Genomic DNA, 20,608 nt, shown 5'->3' on the forward strand with positions numbered 1-20,608 from the left:
TGGAGCACCCCTTCCACTGCCCGCGCGTCCTTAAGGTGCCATCCTATCTCAGCTACAAGTTTCTGGGCGAGCGTGATTGTGCTGCGCCCTGCGAACCCGCACGGCCCGATGGTTCCATGTTCTTCTCACAGGAGGAGACGCGTTTCGCGCGCCTCTGGATCCTCACCTGGTCGGTGCTGTGCTGCGCTTCCACCTTCTTCACTGTCACCACGTACTTGGTAGACATGCAGCGCTTCCGCTACCCAGAGCGGCCTATCATTTTTCTGTCGGGCTGCTACACCATGGTGTCGGTGGCCTACATCGCAGGCTTCGTGCTCCAGGAGCGCGTGGTGTGCAATGAGCGCTTCTCCGAGGACGGTTACCGCACGGTGGTGCAGGGCACCAAGAAGGAGGGCTGCACCATCCTCTTCATGATGCTCTACTTCTTCAGCATGGCCAGCTCCATCTGGTGGGTCATCCTGTCGCTCACCTGGTTCCTGGCAGCCGGCATGAAGTGGGGCCACGAGGCCATCGAGGCCAACTCGCAGTACTTCCACCTGGCCGCCTGGGCCGTGCCGGCCGTCAAGACCATCACCATCCTGGCCATGGGCCAGATCGACGGCGACCTGCTGAGCGGCGTGTGCTTCGTGGGCCTCAACAGCCTGGACCCGCTGCGGGGCTTCGTGCTAGCGCCGCTCTTCGTGTACCTGTTCATCGGCACGTCCTTCCTCCTGGCCGGCTTCGTGTCGCTCTTCCGCATCCGCACCATCATGAAGCACGACGGCACCAAGACCGAGAAGCTGGAGCGGCTCATGGTGCGCATCGGCGTCTTCTCTGTGCTCTACACGGTGCCCGCCACCATCGTCATCGCCTGCTACTTCTACGAGCAGGCCTTCCGCGAGCACTGGGAGCGCTCGTGGGTGAGCCAGCACTGCAAGAGCCTGGCCATCCCTTGCCCGGCGCACTACACGCCGCGCATGTCGCCCGACTTCACGGTCTACATGATCAAATACCTCATGACGCTCATCGTGGGCATCACGTCGGGCTTCTGGATCTGGTCGGGCAAGACGCTGCACTCGTGGAGGAAGTTCTACACTCGCCTCACCAACAGCCGGCACGGCGAGACCACCGTGTAAGGGGCGTCCCCAGGCCGGACCCGCGCGGCGCTTTCCTCTGCCTGGGGTGGGGCCCTACAGACTCCGTATTTTATTTTTTTAAATAAAGAACGATCGAAACCATTTCACTTTTAGGTTGCTTTTTAAAAGAGAACTCTCTGCCCAGCACCCCCACAAGGTTTGTAATTAAAACTGTAAATAGTCTTTGTAAATTTAATTATATATATTTTCTATTTAAAAGAAAAAAGAAAAAAAAAAAAAAAACCAGGGGTGTGGGCGCCAGGGCTAAAGAATGAGGTGTGTGTGTGTTGGGGGGTGTAGTTGGGGGGAGGATTCTCTTTCTTAAGTGCCCTTCAAAACGCGCCCCTACTTTGGAGTTTTTTGGTGATATGGCAGGGCTGGGCCTGCAGGGAGAGGCACCCAGCCTGAGCGATGTTTTTGTTGGCTTTGAGTCGTTAGGAGTTCGTTCCATTCAACTAATATAAAAGCCAAACTTGTGAGCCTCCTCTCTGACGCTGGGCCTGTGGAAGCTGTTGGATATTTTTGAACAGGACTTGAATTCGTTTTGCTTCCTTCCCCCTTTTCTTTCCCTACTCATGTGTCCTGTCTTCTTCACTTACTCTTTGGAAAAGTCCCAACTGAGATGAAGACGTGGAAAAAAAAATCGGGGTGGGGGGTGCTGGTGGGGAGAGGGCGGAGATCCGGTGAAGAATGGCTTGGGCCCCCTGGCCCCTCCCCTGCAGGCTGGAAGATCTTTCTCCTCTCTGGCTTCTCTTCTTTTCAATTCGCTGCACCAAGTGCTTCCAGTGGTCCGAAAATGCTTTTTGAAGTGTATTTTGAAACAGCCCCCACCAACACACACCCCACCAGGAGTACTGATCCTGCCTCCCTGCATGTCTAGGGGAAGCATTCGCCTTCGAGCAGTTGTTTGCAAATTTGGGGGGGGTTGAGATCTCCTAGCATCTCTCCCCTTCTTTCCTTGCAGTCTGTTCACGCCCCCAGCCAAAAATCTCCGGCATTCAGGTTAGCAGTTTCTGGGTTGGTTTGTGTGCATTTTTGTTGTTGTTTGGGGCTTAATCTTTTCAAAAAGCGATAAAGACGGGTGGGTTGGAGGGAGGGGACTGATGGGCTGGTGGGCTTCTTAGTTTTCCTTTGACAAAAAGACTGGTTTCTTTAAAACTTCTCCAGAAAAAAAAAATGAAAAAAAAAAAAGGTGGTGTCTTTGCTTTAGAAGAAGTCTCTGGACAGGCTCTTTGTGGCTATGGGGGTGGGTTGAGTGTTTACATAACATTCTATATCACAAGATTGATAGAATGTTTAAAGCAGATGTTTCTTATCTTCTCCTAACCCCCCACAAATAAAGTCAAGACTCTTTTTGTGACGGAGTCTCGCTCTGTTGCCTAGGCGGGAGTACAGTGGCGTGATCTTGGCTCACTGCAACCTCCACTGCAACGTTTCTCCTGCCTCAGCCTCCCAAGTGGCTGGGAATACAGGTGCACACCACCACTCTTGGCTAATTTTTCTATTTTTAGTAGAGACAGGGTTTCACCATATTGGCCAGGCTGGTCTCGAACTCCTGACCTCGTTATCTGCCCCTCTCGGCCTCCCAAAGTGCTGGGATTACAGGCGTGAGCCACAGTGCCTGGCCTGTCAAGACTTTTCTTAACTTCCTGAGAAGTGATGTCTAAAAGTATCCTTGCTGGTGTGAGAACTCCAGTTTCCAACACATACTATTTCTCTCAACTATTTGGAATATTTTAGAATTTTAATTCCAAAGGATTGGTTTGAATACAAGTATGCCTCATAACTCAGTTTTCACCATCTCCCGTTTCTTAACAGTGTAAATTAAAAGCTAATAATCATAATAATAAAGTACATTTAATTATCTTCGAGAGATCTATCCTTTTAATTGCATTTAACAGGGTTGTAACATTTTATTAGTTTGACCAAACCACACCTCCTCCTCCCCTCTCCCCTTTACCTACTTGGTTGGGGGTGGGGCAGAGAAGAGTGCTCCCAGCCCTGGACCTTGCTCTCTTAGCTAAATGGTGATGGGAGAAATGGTGCCTTACCACCTTTTATTGGCTGTCTTCGGGACAAGGGAGAAAGTAAGTTAGAACCCCCTACTTCGAAGTGTTTGCTTGTATTAGTTTATGTTGGGGGAGGGGAACTGGAAATGTTTGGTGGTAATTGAAGTCATATGTGGGACTTTGTTTGGAATTGTATGAAGCCTGTGGCTTTCAGCAGCACCCCCTCCCAAAAATATATAATTTCCCCCCAAATCATCTGTGTCAGTGGCTAGTTTGATAAAAAGCTAGCTTTTTATCAAATGATGACAAGTGTGAGATCTCAATGAGGTTCCCTTAATTATCAAAGAAGCAGGCGGGAGGAGGTGTCACTGCTCCCCTGGCTCCATTTGTTGCAAGATTCTAAAGGAACCCCGCAAAGGCTGCAGGAAAGAGTAAAATTACAAACAAATTGTGAGTGCCTCTCCTTGTAATAATGGTGAAAGCCTGAGAATCAGGTGGGATTTTCCAGTTCCTGGTATTGAGCCCTGTGGGAGGAGGAGCTGGTCTCTGTTGAAGACTGGGGAGAGCCTCTCCCACCTATAAGCCATCCAAGATCTTGGCTCTGTGTGCTTTGGATGCATTGTCCCTGGACCCTCTTACTGAGCAACCCGCTCCTCAAAATCTCCTGCCAACATAAAGGAAGAGAGCCTGAGAAACTGACAAAATAGGTTATAAAGAACAGATCTTAGAGATACCCTTCCCCTTCTTCAAGGGGATTAGCCAAGGGCTGAATTACCCTACTGAAAATTGCTGTGGAGGAACCCTCCTCTCCACACCCTTGTCCTGTTTCTTAAATGAAACACTCTTAGACCACAGTTTGGGGAATTTGGGGTAAGGAGGAGAAAGTGTCCCGGAGGAAGACTCAGGTAACCCACCTGAGCTCACTGCCTCAAAGGGAGAGGGCACCTGAGCTCCCTTGTTCAGAAAACCCAGTTAAAAACCAGAGCTTAGAGATCTGCTTTTGGAGATTTCTAGGTCGCCCTATGAGCAGGAAAGGGTTCCCACGTTGTAAGTGAGCTGGTCCCTCCCTCTGGAAGAGCGAGGCTTTGTGTTTGCTGGAGGGTCAGGGCCAAGAAGGACATATGCTCACCTGTGGCGCCTGGGCCAGGGGCAGGTCTTAGGCCGGCGCTGCTTTCTGCCTGCTCTTCTGCCCTCCCCCAGGGCAATGCTCTGGGGTTTCAAGGTATCAGGCATTTCTCCTCCAGACTCCCCTCTCTTAGCAATCAGGCTTTCCCTCCTCCCAGCCCAGACTTCCCTCCAGAAGACTTTAACGTTAGTTCCAAACTTTTTGCCCTTTAAGAAGATTTTTTTAAGAGCTAGCTCTAGAAAAAGGCCACTAAAGTTTATCAAGACAAAATTCTTCTGAACATCCCCAAAGAATTAAGATCAGGTTCAGCTCAGCGGGATGGGGGACTGCTTTTTGTTTCAAAAGCTCTTCAGGAGGGTGGGGAGATGCTGTCCCGGGATGCCTGCCATGGGGTCTGAGCCGGGCGAGCCCTCCCTTCTGCAGTCTCGCTACTCACTGTACCAGGGTCCCTCCTCCTCTAGAATTACTCTTCTTACCTTAAATGGATCTTAAACTTCTGGGGGCCACTGACCATCTGAGAATCTCAAAACTCTTTGGACCTCTTCCTGGAAAAAAAAAAAAAGAACAGATCTCCCATGAATATGCAATTGTGTGTAGCTAGGAAGTTTCTAGATCATCCCTCCCCGACCTCTCTCCCTACCTGCCTGCCCCCAAACTAGTTTTCGAGTCCCTGGTCTAGACATTTTTTTTTTTTTTTTTTTTTAAGACTGAGTCTCACTCTGTTGCCCGGACTGGAGTGCTGGAGTGCAGTGGTGTGATCTCAGCTCACTGCAGCCTCTGCCTCCCATTCCCGAGTTCAAGCAACTCTCCTGCCTCAGCCTCCTGAGTAGCTGGGATTACAGGCGTGGGCCACCACTCCCAGCTAATTTTCTTATTTTTAGTACAGTCGGGGTTTTACTACAATGGCCAGGCTGGTCTCAAACTCCTGACCTCAGGTGATCCTCCCGCCTCGGCCTCCCAAAGTGCTGGGATTACAGGCATGAGCCACTGCGCCTGGCCAGTCTAGACATTTTTTAGTCCTGATTACTAGCTACCTCTCCTTCTCTAAAGGACAGCCCTTACCTTCTCAGACTCCAGTATTCCCCGATCTCTAGTCACCTCTGCTATGGAAACAGGGTGGGGGTGAGGAGGGAAAGCCATTGGGCCTACAAAACCAGGAGTTCCCCCGAACCAGATTATTCACTCAGTTCAATCCTGCCCCTTGATCAGGTAACAAGTGATCAAGATGCAGCAGAGTGGAATATGAATGAATGAAATGTGTAGTTGTGAAAAAAGGAGAGAGAGACAGACAATGTATGGCGAGCAGAGGCTTTGGCATGCTTTACCATTCACTGCAGTAGCAGCTGTGAGCACCTGTGGCATTTTTCTAACCTCTGAGCGTGTGTCCACATCTATAAAAAGGCTGATAGTACTTGTCTGGTAACGTGAGTAGTAGACGGGACCATACATCTACAGAGCCCCCAGGCAGTAGTTCAATAAATTGTAGCATTTTTCCAATTAGAATACATTTCATTTCATTTCATTTCATTTATTTATTTTGAGACAGAGTCTCGTTCTGTCGCCCAGGCCAGAGTGCAGTGGCGCAATCTCGGCTCACTGCAAGCTCTGCCTCCCAGGTTCATGCCATTCTCCTGCCTCAGCCTCCTGAGTAGCTGGGACTACAGGCACCCACCACCACAACTGGCTAGTTTTTTGTTTGTTTGTTTGTTTGTTTTGTATTTTTAGTAGAGATGGAGTTTCACCGTGTTAGCCAGGATGGTCTCGATTTCCTGACCTTGTGATCCACCCACCTTGGCCTCTCAAAGTGCTGGGATTACAGGCATGAGCCACCGCGCCTGACCCCCACTTAGAATACATTTCTAAAAATAAAATCAATGGATCAAAAGATGGGCATTTCTTGACAGGAGAAATGTTACCAATAGTTTTTAAACTGTTCCCTATCATTTAAGAGGACCACAGTCTTCCCTTCCCAGCACTTCCATATCATTTCCCCCCTCTGAAGAGGTACATCTAACTGCCCTTAGAATATGGATGATGACCTGATGACCAGTCTTAGCTGCTTCCTGCTGACAGGGGCATTGTTTTGGGGAAAACAGCAGTCAGACTCCTCCTAGAGGTCTATCTAAGGGTTCCTAGCAAAGGGGAGCCATCATCCCAGGCTCTGATTGCCTGACCATTTGGAGTTTGGTGGCTTCTAGGCACGAGAGAAGAAAACAAGTTTTATAAGGTTAAGTATGCATAAGTTAAACACATATTACACAAGGAAAGAATTTAGTGCCAAAGATTACAGAGACAAGAACTAAAATATACTAACAACATTGTACCCTGAGCTGTAAGAAATTAAACCTTGTATGGGAGCAGTTCAACTTTAGAAGAGATAACTGTTCTTGCCATATCTTTTAGCAGTTAACAGGTGCACCCTGGGAATTCTGGGGTTTGTGGACTTGCATGATGGCCATTAAAGCTTTTGCCTCTTTCCTGTATCTCCTCTCTCTTTCCTGGGCCTCCCAGTCTCTATTATAAAAGATCAAAGTGGCTACTTTCAGGAGCTTCTCTAAAGTACTATCTGGTCCCAGGGCCTGTTTTGTATCTTCCTTCTGATGTCAGGAGCTGCCCGAATAATAAATTGATCCTTTAGAATTAGTTGTCCCTCGACTGAATCTGGAGATAGAGAGATGTGCTTTACCAAGATCCCTCTTAGCCTCTGCAGGAAGGCAGTGGGATTTTCATCAAATCCCTGGTGGATCATGGACAAGAAACTTAGTGTAATTGAGGGGCTTGGTCCTAGTCCGATGGTATTGAAATGAATGGTACCTTCCTGAGGCCAAGCCAGTCCTTCCTATAAATCATAATTTGGCCAAACCTTTGTAGAGAGGGCTATGAGATGCTTTTCCTTCAGATTCTGAGGGTCAAAAGAATCACAATGGTTCAGGATACATTATACTCCAGAAGAGCATAAGCTGGGGGTGGTGAAGAGAACTGGTTGCCAATTCTGAAAGATAGGAAATAAAGGTGTCCCCCACTTCCTTCCTTCTTTCAGCAAATACTCAGGGTGTGATGGAGAGAGAAAGTAAGTATCTTTCCTGCAGTCTCCACCTCTTGTCCCTGAGCCCCGCAATGTGGTATGTACCCATGAAGCAGGGAAAACCTGGAGAATAGGAATTAACTGCCCTCATCTACATCTCCTTTTCTCCCTCCCTTTCTTCCTGCTGTCTGCAAACTGAGTTCCCTGGGCCTGTTTGTGCCATGGAACATGGCCTCCTTCTGTGTGGTGGGGGGGTTCAGTCATCAGGAATTGGTTCTGCCCATTTACACTGTGCCTGTTGCCTGGCTTTGGATCCCTCGGACCTGGTTTTTCTCTCTAGGGCCTCAGCCTGAAGCTTGGAATCGAGTTTGGGACTGAAAATTTGGTTTAGAGGCTGTTTGTATCTGTTTAGAGTATCTCAAATGTGCCCTGCTGAATTTTCAGTTCTCAGCCAGCAGGGGTCGCTCCTCCATTAACGTCCCTATCAGAAACATTGTTGGGATGGGGGAACCCTCTCACTGAGAAAAGGAAAAAAAGAAAAAAAGTTAAAGGCCAAAAAGGGGAGGATTCTGGGAGAAGAACCCCTTGGTCACTGCAAGTGGGCCCCCCAATCCTTATATCTTTCCGCTAGTTGATACCGGGTTAAATTCTTTGGTCGGGGGAGGAAAGGTTTCATTGGCGCAGCTGGCAAGAAGAGCCATCGTTTGCCCTGTGGGGTCTTGGCTACCACTGCGGCTTTCTCCCGCCCCCTCTTGGCTGTTGGGCTTGGTCTTTGCCTGCTGCGAGCACTCTGGTGCCTGAGCTGGGAGGGGAAAGGGTGAAGAAAGGGGCCCTGAGCCATAGCCTGTGACTGTCAAGGTAAAGGCATACATGGCACCTCTGGGAAAAGTTGGTCTGATTGGCACATTTCAAACAGTGTGAGAGCGGCTGGGTGCGGTGGCTCACTCCTGTAATCCCAGCACTTTGGGAGGCCGAGGAAGGCAGATCACGAGGTCAGGGGTTGGAGACCAGCCTGACCAACATGGTGAAACCTGGTCTCTACTAAAAATACAAAAATTAGCCTGGCTGGGCGTGGTGGTGCCGTGCCTGTAATCTCAGCTACTCAGGAGGCTGAGGCAGGAGAATAGTTTGAACCTGGGAAGCGGAGGTTGCTGTGAGCCAAGATTGCACCACTGCACTCCAGCCTGGGTGACAGAGTGAGACTCCGTCTCAAAAAAAAAAAAAAAAAAAAAAAGAGAAATGAGGCCCAGAGCCCAGAAAGACACTGCCTGAAGCTCACAGCTAATTGCAGAATTGGAGCTCAAACCCAGCTTTTAGTCTATATGCTTTTTTTAGACTAATTTTTTTAGAGGAAGGTACAAGAGTTCCCCTATCCCCCCCTCAAACATAAATAACCTTCCCCATTGTCAACATCCCTCACCAGAGGAGTACTTTTTTTTTTTTTAGATGGAGCCTCGCTCTGTCGCCCAGGCTGGATTGCAGAGGCACGATCTTAGCTCACTGCAACCTCTGCCTCCCTGGTTCAAGAGATTCTCCTGCCTTAGCCTCCCAAGTAGCTGGGATTACAGGCACCCACTACCATGCTTAGCTAATTTGTGTATTTTTAGTAGAGATAGGGTTTTACCATATTGGCCAGGGTGGTCACGAACTCCTGACCTCAGGTGATTCATTTGCCTCGGCCTCCCAAAGTGCTGGGATTACAGGCATGAGCCACTGCACCTGGCCACCAGAGGAGTACATTTGTTACCACTGATAAACCTACATTGACACATCATTATCAATCAAAGTCCACAGTTTACATTAAGGGTCACTGTTGGTGTTGTACTTTTTTGTTTGTTTGTTTGTTTGTTTTTGATACAGGGTCTCACTTTGTCACCTAGGCTAGAGTGCAGTGGTACCATCTCAGCTCACTGCAGCCTTGACCTCCTGGGCTTAAGGGATCCTCCCACCTCAGTCCCCCAAGTAGCTAGGACTACAGATGTGTGGCACCGCAGCTGGCTAAGTTTTTTGTATTTTTTTTTAGTAGAGATAGGGTTTTGCCATATTGCCCAGGCTGGTTTAGAACTCCCGAGCTCAAGTGATCTGCCTGGCTTGGCCTCCCAAAGTGCTAGGATTACAGGTGTGAGCCACCGTGCCTGGCCTTGTGTTGTACTTTCTATAATGTATAATGACATATATCCAACATGGAAGTATCACACAGACTCTTTTCGCTGACCTAAATGTCCTCTATGCTCTACCTGTTCATCCCTCCCAGCCCCACCAACCCCTAGCAACAGTGATCTTTTTACTGTCTCCACAGTTTTGCCTTTTCCAGAATATCATAGAGTTGGAATCATACTATATGTAGCCTTTTCAGATGGGCTTCCTTGACTTAGCAATATGCATTTCAGATTCCTCCACGTGTTTTCATGGTTTGATAGCACATTTCCTTTTAGAACTGAATAATGTCTGGCTATTCCACAGTTTTTCAAAGCAGGTTCATTGTGCCCTGTCTACCAACTTGCTTGAGTTTGAAGAAACAGAAAACCCACAAACCCAAACAAGCTACACGAAACAGACTTTTTACTTACAGATAGGCAGCAAGGGATGGCAGTAGCCTAGGATTGATTCAGCTAGTCCCCCGAGGCTCAGGAAAGCTGCCTGGGGTGGGTGGAGTCTTGTCAGTTTATGTCCTGCTTACATCGCAAGCAAACTGCCCTGGGTTTTGTATCCTAGGGACAACAGGACTTGCTGGGCTGAAGTGTTGAAGGACTTCCTTCCTTCCTTCTTTCCTTCCTTTCTTTCTTTCTTTCTTTTTTTTTTAACGGACGTTCTATTTCTAGGAGGGTCTGGAATAGAGCTCAGGCTGTTCTGTCCAGTCCCTCCTTATCCCAGGATGCTGCATTCCCAGAACATTCTACAGTTATTCTTGAATACTACAAGTGAGAAAGGGGGGAGAACTGGGTGGCCCAAGGCCACCCAGAGAACTGTCTGGTAAGTTTATTTATCTATTCACCTATCGAAGGGCATCTTGGTTGCTCCTTAGCTTTGGTAATTATAAAGCTGCTATAAACATCCATGCACAGGACTTTGTGTAGACATATATGTATTTTTTTTTGAGACAAAGTCTCGCTCTTGTTCCCTAGGCTGGAGTGCAATGGCATGATCTGGGCTCACTGCAACCTCCGCCTCTCAGGTTCAAGCGATTCTCCTGCCTCAGTCTGCTGAGTAGCTGGGATTACAGGCACCCACCACCACACCCAGCTAATTTTTGTATTTTTAGTAGAGATGGTGTTTTACCATGTTGGCCAGGCTGGTCTCGAACTCCTGACCTCAGGTGATCCACCCGTCTCGGCCTCCCAAAGTGCTGGGATTACAGGCATGAGCCACCATGCTGGGCTTGTAGACATAAATTTTTAACACATATGGGTAAATACCAAGGTACTTGATTGCTGGATTGTATGGTAAATGTTTACTCTTGTAAGAAACTGCCAAACTATCTTCCAAAGTGGTTGTACCATGTTGCATTCCCACCAGCAATGAATGAGGGTTTCTGTTATTCTACATCGTCCACAGTATTTGGTATTGTCAGTATTTCAGATTTGGGTCATTCCAATAGATGCGTAGTAGTATTTCATTGTTTGAATTTGCATTTCCCCGATGACATAGGATGTAGAGGTCTTTTCACATCCTTACCTTCCATCTGTATGTCTTTGGTGAGATGTCTGTTAGAGTCTTTGATCCATTTTTTTGTTTTTTTGAGACGGAGTCTTGCTCACTGCAAGCTCCGCCTCCCAGGTTCACACTATTCTCCTGCCTCAGCCTCCCAAGCAGCTGGGACTATAGGCGCCCACCACCACGCCCGGCTAATTTTTTGTATTTTTAGTAGAGACAGTGTTTCACCGTGTTAGCCAGGATGGTCTCAATCTCCTGACCTCGTGATCCACCCGCCTTGGCCTCCCAAAGTGCTGGGATTACAAGCATGAGCCACTGTGCCCGGCCTGATACATTTTTTAATTGTGTTATTTGATTTCTTATTGTTGAGTTTTAAGAGTTCTTGGCTGGGCATGGTGGCTCATATCTGTAATCCCAACACTTTAGGAGGCCAAGGCAGGAGGATTTCTTGAGCCCAGGAATTTGAGGCTAGTCTGGGCAACATAGCAAAAAAAATTTAAAAATTAGCCGGGCATGGTGGCACATGCCTATAGTCCCAGCTACTCTGGGGGACTGAAGCAGGAGGACTACTGAGCCCAGGGAGATAAAGTTTGCAGTGAGCCATGATCATGTCACTGTACTTCAGCCTGGGTGACAATGCAAGATCATATCTGAAATAAATAAATAAATAGTGGCTGGGCACAATGACTCACGCCTGTAATCTCAGCATTTTAGGAAGCTGAGGCAGTCAGATCACTTGAGGTCAGGAGTTTGAGATCAGCCTGGCCAACATGGCGAAACCTTGTCTCTACCAAAAGTATAAAAAATTAGCTGGGCATGGTGGCATGCACCTGTAATCCCAGCTACTCGGGAGGCTGAAGCATGAGAATTGCTTGAATCTGGGAGGAGGAGGTTGCCATGAGCCGAGATCGTGCCACTGTACCCAGCCTGGGCGACAGAGCAAGACTCCATCTCAAAAAAATAAAAAATCAGAAACATTTTAAAAGATTTCTTTCTTTGTATATTTTGAAGAACAGTACTTTATCAGATGTGTATTTTGCAAATGTTTTCTCCCAGTCTGTGGCTTGTCTTCTCATTCTCTTGACAATGTCTTTCTCCATATGCCTTCACACACTCATTAGCAGAGTTTTCCAAACTGCAATATGTAATCCATTAGTGAGTTGCAAAATCAATTAGTGAGATGTAACTAGCATTAAAAAATATTAGAACAGAATGGAATAGAAAAGATCATAGTGCAGCACCAATGGGAAGGGTAAGTAATGTCTGGAAAAACTTTGTTTTCCACTTACATGATTATATAAGTGCATGTGACCTGGATCATACATAAAATGTATAGGTTATAATTTTTTTTTTTTTTTTTTTTGAGATGGAGTTTCGCTCCTGTTGCCCAGGCTGGAGTGCAATGGCATGATCTTGGCTCACTGCAATCTCCACCTCCTGGGTTCAAATGATTCTCCTGCCTCAGCCTCCCAAGTAGCTGGGATTATAGGCGTGCACCATCATGCTTGGCTAATTTTGTATTTTTAGTAGAGAAGGGGTTTCACCATTGGTCAGGCTGGTCTTGAATTCCTGACCTCAGGTGATCTACCTGCCTCGGCCTCCCAAAGTGCTAGCATTATAGATGTGAGCCATTGCGCCTGGCCTTTATAATTTTTTAAAGTCTAAAAACTGCTACTCTAAAGGGACATCTACTCTGTCCTCAGGTTCTCATACTCTAATAAGTCAAAAAAAGAATAAATGTATACGAAATAATTAAAGAACACTTTGAAAATATTATAGAATATGTCAGTTTGTACCAATTTTATTTCTGTTCTCAGGGAATGCAGAGGTAAATGACTGATTGGTAAATTAGAGAAGACTTGGCTCCCACAAAATTCCCACTGGCCTCCTTTAAAACTTTAAAACTCTTAGTTGTCCTGCTTGGGTTGAGGCCTTTATCAGATCTCAAGCTTTTGATAATAAGGACTACATTTTTTTTTTTTTTTTTTAAGACAGGGCCTCTCTCTGTCACCCAGGTTGGAGTGCAGTGGTGCTGTAATCTCGAACTCCTGGGCTCAAGCGATCCTCCTGCCTCAGCCTCCTGAGTAGCTAGGATTACGGGCAAGTGCCACAACACCTGACTAATGTTTTTTTTTTTGTAGAGACAAGGTCTCGCTATGTCACCCAAGCTGGTCTCGAACTCCTGGCCTCGAACAATCCTCTCGGCCTTCCAAAGCATTGGAATTACAGGTGCGAGCCATGACAGCCAGCATTTGGCCATTTAGAACATTTTGTCATGAGCTCTTGGACCTGGCCAACTCCAAATGTTATCCCTTCCTGCTCCTTCTCCCTGCCTTTTCACCCTAGAGAGATATGCGGGCTGATTCCATTCCCAAAGGAGTGACCGAATAATTCTTGGATTCAGAGCAGCATAGGAATAAATACTAGGAATATGTTCTTTACATCTCTGGCTAGGCAAAAAATACATACATACATATATGTGTGTGTGTGTGTGTGTGTGTGTGTGTGTGTGTGTGTGTGTGTGTGTATGTATTTATATCCGAGGTGGGTGGATCACAAGGTCAGGAGTTCGAGACCAGCCTGACCAATGTGGTTTCGCTCTTGTTGCCCAGGCTGGAGTGCAATGCATGATCTCCAATCACTGCAACCTCTGCCTCCCAGGTTCAAGTGGTTCTCCTGCCTCAGCCTCCCAAGTAGCTGGGATTACAGGCATGCACCACCACGTCCAACTAATTTTGTATTTTTAATAGAGATGGGGTTTCACTGTGTTGGTCAAACTGGTCTTGAACTCCTGACCTCAGGTGATCTGCCCACCTCGGCCTCCCAAGGTACTGGGATTACAGGCGTAATACTGGGATTACACCCAGCCATAATCATATTTTTAAAGCTACATTCAAGTTATAAGGAACACATGCCCTGAGGCAAGTCTGGCTCTAATTGGGAAATTGAGACTCCTTGACTTATAAAATTTTGGGCTCCATTCTTGCTGCTTATATCTATTTCTGGGACTTGTTGGCCTGAGGACCCCACCCCTAATGTTCAGCCCTCTGCCTGGTGCCTGGCCTGTTGCTTTCCAGTCTCCCAGTCTGGATCCCTGCTCCCTGACCCTTGATGTCCTAGGCCATACCTCGACTGTCTCCCCACCGTCAGCTACCTGCCAGGGATCCTGGGTCCCTGGATTTGACCTCTTGCTTGCTTACCCCATGGTTCATGCATGCTACTCCTTCTGTCCTTTACTTTCTGTGATTTCTTGTCCTTCCAACCTACTTAGCTGCACTGCCTGCCCGCCCTTAACTCTGGCTCCTCCTACCACTATGTTCTTGTTATTCCTCAGCTTCTGGGGTGACTCTTCTTGCTTCACCCTTGCTTCATGTTGCTGATGCTTAGCTCCAAACTGACAAGTTAAGAGGGTGAGGCCGGACATGGTGGCTCACACCTGTAATCCCAGCACTTTGGGAGGCCGAGGTGGGTGCATCACGAGGTCAGGAGTTCGAGACCAGCCTGACCAACGTGGTGAAACCCCGTCTCTACTAAAAATACAAAAATTAGCTGGTCGTGGTGGTAGGCGCCTGTAATCCCAGCTACTCGGGAGGCTGAGGCAGGAGAATCGCTTGAACCCAGGAGGCGGAGATTGTAGTGAGCCGAGATCGTGGCATTGCACTCCAGGCGGGGTGACAGAGCGAGACTCCATCTCAAAGAAAAACAAAAGAAAAAGAAAAAGAGGGCGAGATAACCATTCACCAAGTACCCTGCCTTCATTTGTCACTCTCCAAGAGTCACTTAGTGTCCTTACTGGGCTGTGGCTGCAGGACATTGCCCATCTCTCATAGCCTCGATTCCCTCCACAACAGCCAATCATCAATAGAAAGAATTTCGGGTCGATTGTCTTGAGTGCAACAAAACTGCTAAATCACAGCTCCCCTGGACCCAGCACTTTGCATGGGAGGAAAGTGGAACCAGGATGGTTCTTTCCTGTAGCCATTCACATGGCATGGAAGGAGGAAAGGTATAACAAGCCATTTTGTCCATTTGGAACAATTACTTTAAACTGCTCCCACCAAGACCAGAATGTTTCAATGATGTCTGTGAGCAGGCACCAGTTAGGAGGTTATTATAATATTCTGGGATGTAAGGACAAGAACCTGAACTGGAGAGACAGCAGTGAACAGAGAAAGCAAGAGACAGAAACAAGGTATTTTCATGAAAAAGAGCAATACCCCTTGGAAACTAAATAGCTAGCGGGAAGGAAGGGAAGGGAGAGAAGGATTAATCAATGCCAAGGCCATTGTTGGATGTAATCAAGTTATCTCCAGTTGGATGACCCCATGGAGAGCTACAACCAACGAATCTAAAACTTAATAGATTTAGACCACCTATTACATTCCGTGGTTCTATCACTCCCTCAGCCATCTGCATTTGAAACTTTTAATGGTCTTTGATTCTACTCATGTGCTCTTTCTTTTCTTTTCTTTTTTTTTGAGATGGAGTCTTGCTCTGTCACCCAGGCAGGAGTGCAGTGATGTGATTTTGCTCACTGCAACCTGTGCCTCCCAGGTTCAAGCGATTCTCCTGTCTTGGCTTCCTGAGTAGCTGGGACTACAGGTGTGCGCCACTGCACCTGGCTAATTTTTATATTTTTAGCAGAGACAGGGTTTTACCATGTTGGCCAGGCTGGTCTCGAACTCCTGACTTCAAATGATCCGCCTGCCTTGCAAGCGTTGGGATTATAGGCGTGAGCCACTGCGCCTGGCCCATTTGCTCTTTCTTAATTCCAGGAAATCACCAAATCCTACTGATGTTTCCTTTAAAAATGTCTCTTAAAATGCGCCCTATTCTTTTATTCCTAGTGCTCCTACACTGGTTTAGGGTCTCAGAACTTCTAGCCAGCACTCTTGTCTTAGTTCTGCCTTCAGTCTTTTCTGCTTCAATCCATGCCACACACAGCTGCCACATAATCTTTCCAAAACACCACTTTAAACATGCTAACTCACTGCCAAAAAAAAAAAAAATAATAATAATACACCCATGACTTCTGTCATGTGGGAAATTATCTTGCTGCAATAATAGCCTCCAAGTTCATGACCACAGAGCTATCCCTGAGGTCACACAACAGAAAGCCTCCTAGACAAAGCTAAAATGCTTGAATCACATGGTTTATTAAATCAACTTAAAACACAGAGCAAGATGCAAGGGAAAAGGGATGGGGCTATTTAACCAAGTTAGGGTAGGGTGCAAGCTGGGTGGAAGGACCATACTACCTGAATCTAGGGTGCACGGGTTCATCTGTTCTGTATCTCTTTCTATTGCATCTCCTTCCCTGATGATGATGTTACAAGGGCCAGAGTTGACATTTAAGCAAGGGTACCCACAGATAGATGTCCTGGTCCAGTGACACACACTTGCTTTTTTAGACAGAGGAACAAGTTTTCAGGGCCATAGCCATAGCTTGCTAATTAGCCTGATGAGCAGTCACAATTATATTTGTATATCTTGAGCAGAGGGCACATGGGCCAGAATAAATGTCATCAATAGGTTGAATTAAAACCTCATGTGGGAGGAGGAAGAGCATCAGAAAGAATAGCTCACGGATGCTGGGCTTAATACCTAGGTGATGGGATGATCTGCACAGCAAACCACCATGGCACACTTTTACCTATGTAACAAACCTGCACATCCTGCATACATACCCCTGAACTCAAAAGTTGGAAATTAAAACACACACACACACACGCAAAGCCCTCATGAGAGGGGCCAGGCGCTGTGGCTCACACCTGGAATTCCAGCACTTTGGGAGGCCAAGGCAGGAGATTGCTTTGAGTTTACGAGTTCAAGACCAGCATGGGCAACACAGAAAAACCCCATCTCTACCAAAAATACAAAAAACAATTTAGCCAAGAGTGATGGGGCATGCCTGTAGTCCTAGCCACTTGGGAGGCTGAGGTGGGAGGATGGCCTGGAAGGCAGAGGTTGCAGTGAGCTGAGATCGCACCATTGCACTTCAGCTTGGACAACAGAGCCAGACCTTGTCTCAAAAAACAAAACCTTATGAGAGGTGATGGATATGCTAATTACCCTGATTTGATGGTTACACAATGTGTATATGTATCAAAACATCACACTGTACCACACAAATATGTACAATTATTATGTGTCAATTAAAAACAAAATAAAACTTATATTTTAAAAACATCATGGGCCAGGTGTGGTGGCTCATACCTGTAATTCCAGCACTTTGGGAAACTGAGCAGGCAGATCGCTTGAGCCCAGGAGTGTGAGACCAGCTTCGGCAACATGGCAAAACCCCATCTCTACTAAAAATACAAAAAGTGGCTGGGCCTGGTGGCGCATGCCTGTAGTCACAGCTACTTGGGAGGCTGAAGTGGGAGGATCGCTTAAGCCTGGGAGGCAGAGGTTGCAGTGAGTCGTGATTGCGCCACTGCACTCCAGCCTGGGTGACAGAGCAAGACCCTGTCTCAAAACAAAAACAAAAACAGGCCGGGTGTGGTGGCTCACACCTGTAATCCCAGCACTTTGGGAAGCTGAGGTGGGCAGATCACGAGATCAGGAGATCGAGACCATTCTGGCTAATACAGTGAAACCTGTCTCTACTAAAAATACAAAAAGTTAGCTGGGCGTGGTGGCGGGCGCCTGTAATCCCAGCTATGCTGGAGGCTGAGGCAGGGGAATCGCTTAAACCTGGGAGGCAGAGGTTGCAGTGAGCCAAGATCACTGCGCCCCATCTAAAACAAAAACAAAAACAAAATCACATGAATATTGAGTGCTCATATATATTTAGTGTCTCCTGAATATTAGTGCGTTTGGTATATTTAGTGCTTTCCGTGCCTTATGCATGTTTAGGATATTAGGAATATTTAGTACCTTTTGTGCATTTAGTACACCATGGCTGTTCAGTACTCAGTGCCTCATGAATATTAGGCATCTCTTGGCCCTTTCTATGTTGAACACACAAATGCTCTACTCGCTAACTATTTAACTCACCCTTCTGCCTATGTCTAACAAACACTTTGTTGAAACATCTTAAAATGTTTCACCCATGTTTTCCAAACTACATGCTTACTTATCTTTCCTAACAGGACTGAATATTCTCAGGGTAAATTTACATTACCATCTTCTCTTTGCCACATAAACTAAGCTCCTGATCTACTCCCTCTTGCCTCAGATTGCTTCCTCCTGCAATCTTTTCAATCTCAGAAGTGGCATTTCTTGATCTCAGAGTCAACCTTGTCTCCAAACACTCTTAACTATCCTCATACCCAATTCAGCCACATCTCACACTTCTATTCCTAAAATAGACTTTCATGTACTTCTCCCTGTCTCCACTACCACCCAGTCCAAGCCACCATCAACCTTCTGAGATAACTGGAATTTGCTTCTGTCTCTGCTCTTGGCCACTTCAATCCTGTTCCACACAGCAGCCCAGAATGCTCTTTCTCCAACATCAGTTGAATCCCCTGCTTATAACTGTTCGGTAATTTCCCACTGTACTTAGGATCAAATCCGAAGTTCTTAATTTTGGTGTATGAGAGTCTGTGTTACCTCTCTAGCCTCATCTCAGCACCCTTCTTCTTGTTGTTCTTTTTTTTTTCTTTTCTTTTCTTTTTTTTTTTTTTTTTTGACAGAGTCTTGCTCTGTCGCCCAGCCTGGAGTGCAGTGGCATGATCTCGGCTCACTGCAATCTCCACCTCCTGGGTTCAAATGATTCTCCTGCCTCAGCCTCCCAAGTAGCTGGGATTATAGGCGTGCACCATCATGCTTGGCTAATTTTGTATTTTTAGTAGAGAAGGGGTTTCACCATGTTGGCCAGGATAGTCTTGATCTTGTGACCTCAGGTGATCCGCCCGCCTCGGCCTCCCAAAGTGCTGGGATTATAGATGTGAGCCACTGCGCCCAGCCTTAGCACCCTTCTTGCCTTTGTAATACTTCACATTATCTTTAGTTTCTTCCTTATGGCTTTTGCGAATTCAGTTTTGTTTTGCTTTTTTTTTTTTTTTTTTGAGATGGAGTCTTGCTCTGTCGCCCAGGCTAGAGAGCAGTGGCACCATCTCAGCTCACTGCAACCTCTGCCTCCCGGGTTCAAGCGATTCTTGTGCCTCAGCCTCCCAAGTAGCTGAGATTACAGTCATGTGCCACCATGCCTGGCTAATTTTTGTATTTTTAGTAGAGACGGGGTTTCACCATGTTGGCCAGGCTGGTCTCGAACTCTTGGCCTTAGGTGATCTGGCCGCCTCAGCTTCCCAAAGTGCTGGGATTACAGGTGTGAGCTACCACACCTGGCCTTGTTTTGCTTTATTTTTAAGAGACAGAGTCTTTCCCTGTCACCCAGTCTGGAGTGCAGTAGTGAGATCAAAGCTCACTGTAACCTTGAACTCCTGGGCTCAAGGGAGCCTCTCGCCTCAACCACCTGAGTAGCTAGGACTACAGGTGCTCGCCACCACACTAGCTATTTATTTATTTTTAGAGATGGGGTCTTGCTGTGTTGCTCAGTCTGGCCTCAAATTTCTGGCCTCAAGGAATCGTCTTGCCTCAGTCTCCCAAACTTGTGGCGAGTTATTTAGCCTCTCTGATTCTCAACATTCCTCATTTATGACATGGTGATAGAGATAAGTGCCTCACAAGTTGCCGTGAGGATCCAGTAAGATTAGACCCTGCAAAGCCCCTGGCAGGTAACTGACAAAAGCGTTCAGTAAACCCTTGTTCCTGCTCACTGTTTCGGGGCCAGCACATTTCCTCTACTCTTCTCCACCTGCCCTGAACCTCATTATTCCCAACTTCAGTAGGTCCCTCAAGGTCATGTCTTCAGGGAGCCCTGTTCAGCAGCCCGGCCCCTGATGAATGCCCATGCCTCAAACTCCTTAGCTGCTCATTTCCAGTTTGTGGAATGTACTATGGTGAGTGTTTTCTATTTATTTGTTTAAATCTTTCATGCATCTGTCCTGTTTCTTTAATTACATCCCAAACACCTTTGGCAAGAGGTTTCCCATCTGACAACTCGTATTCCTCCTAGTACCTGACTCAGTGCCCTACGTAGAGATGTTCAACTTAGATCCAACTAATGTGTGTGAGTGCCAACAGGATACCAGGCACTGTGCTTGGCCTCCACGTTAATTATCACCTAACTTCATTTTTCATGATAATCCTGCCAGGTAAGTATTGCTATGCCTGTTGTGAAAACGGAGGTTCAGAGATTTAGTCATTTGCTTCAGGGCACCTAGTTAACAAACAGTAGCCTTTTAACTCTCTGGTTTATAGCCTGGTACATAGTAGATACTCAATAAATACTTGTTAGTGCTGTTTCCATTACACCACGTTGCCTTTTTGGGGGAATAGTTATTCATAGGTAAGATGATAATTATCATCATGTTCTCAATTCTTGCCCACCACAGTACCCCCCACAAGAGCTTGGCTGAAAATCTCCTATCCTTGATCCTGTACCCTAAAGTTCTTCCAGGGTCCTGCAACCCTAATTCTCATTTCCTATGGTTCTAATTCAGTTTCCTATTAGTGCCACATCTCTTTGCTAAGTTTTCTTAGAGCCTGAAGCAGGATACCCATCTGTCTCCCCACAGACCCCGTCCTCTACATCTTTCTTCCAAAGCTTATCTTCCTCGTGGTCCCCCTTCCTCTGTTCTCCATCTATCCCTGCTTTAATTCAGGTTGT

The 20,608-nt window shown here is 46.8% G+C and overlaps 1 protein-coding gene across 1 annotated transcript in view; it reads left to right on the forward strand.

Annotated features, from left to right (window-relative positions):
• FZD2 (frizzled class receptor 2) overlaps positions 1–1,298 on the forward strand; it is a 12,581-nt gene extending 11,283 nt beyond the window's left edge. The window contains exon 4 of the mRNA XM_011940171.1: positions 1–1,298. Within this exon, the coding sequence (XP_011795561.1) occupies positions 1–1,115 (1,115 nt within the window). The 3' untranslated portion in view covers positions 1,116–1,298.
• Positions 1,299–20,608: the final 19,310 nt, after the last annotated feature.

The sequence above is a fragment of the Colobus angolensis genome, unplaced genomic scaffold (assembly GCF_000951035.1).
Source record: "Colobus angolensis palliatus isolate OR3802 unplaced genomic scaffold, Cang.pa_1.0 Scaffold187, whole genome shotgun sequence".
NCBI lineage: Eukaryota > Metazoa > Chordata > Mammalia > Primates > Cercopithecidae > Colobus > Colobus angolensis.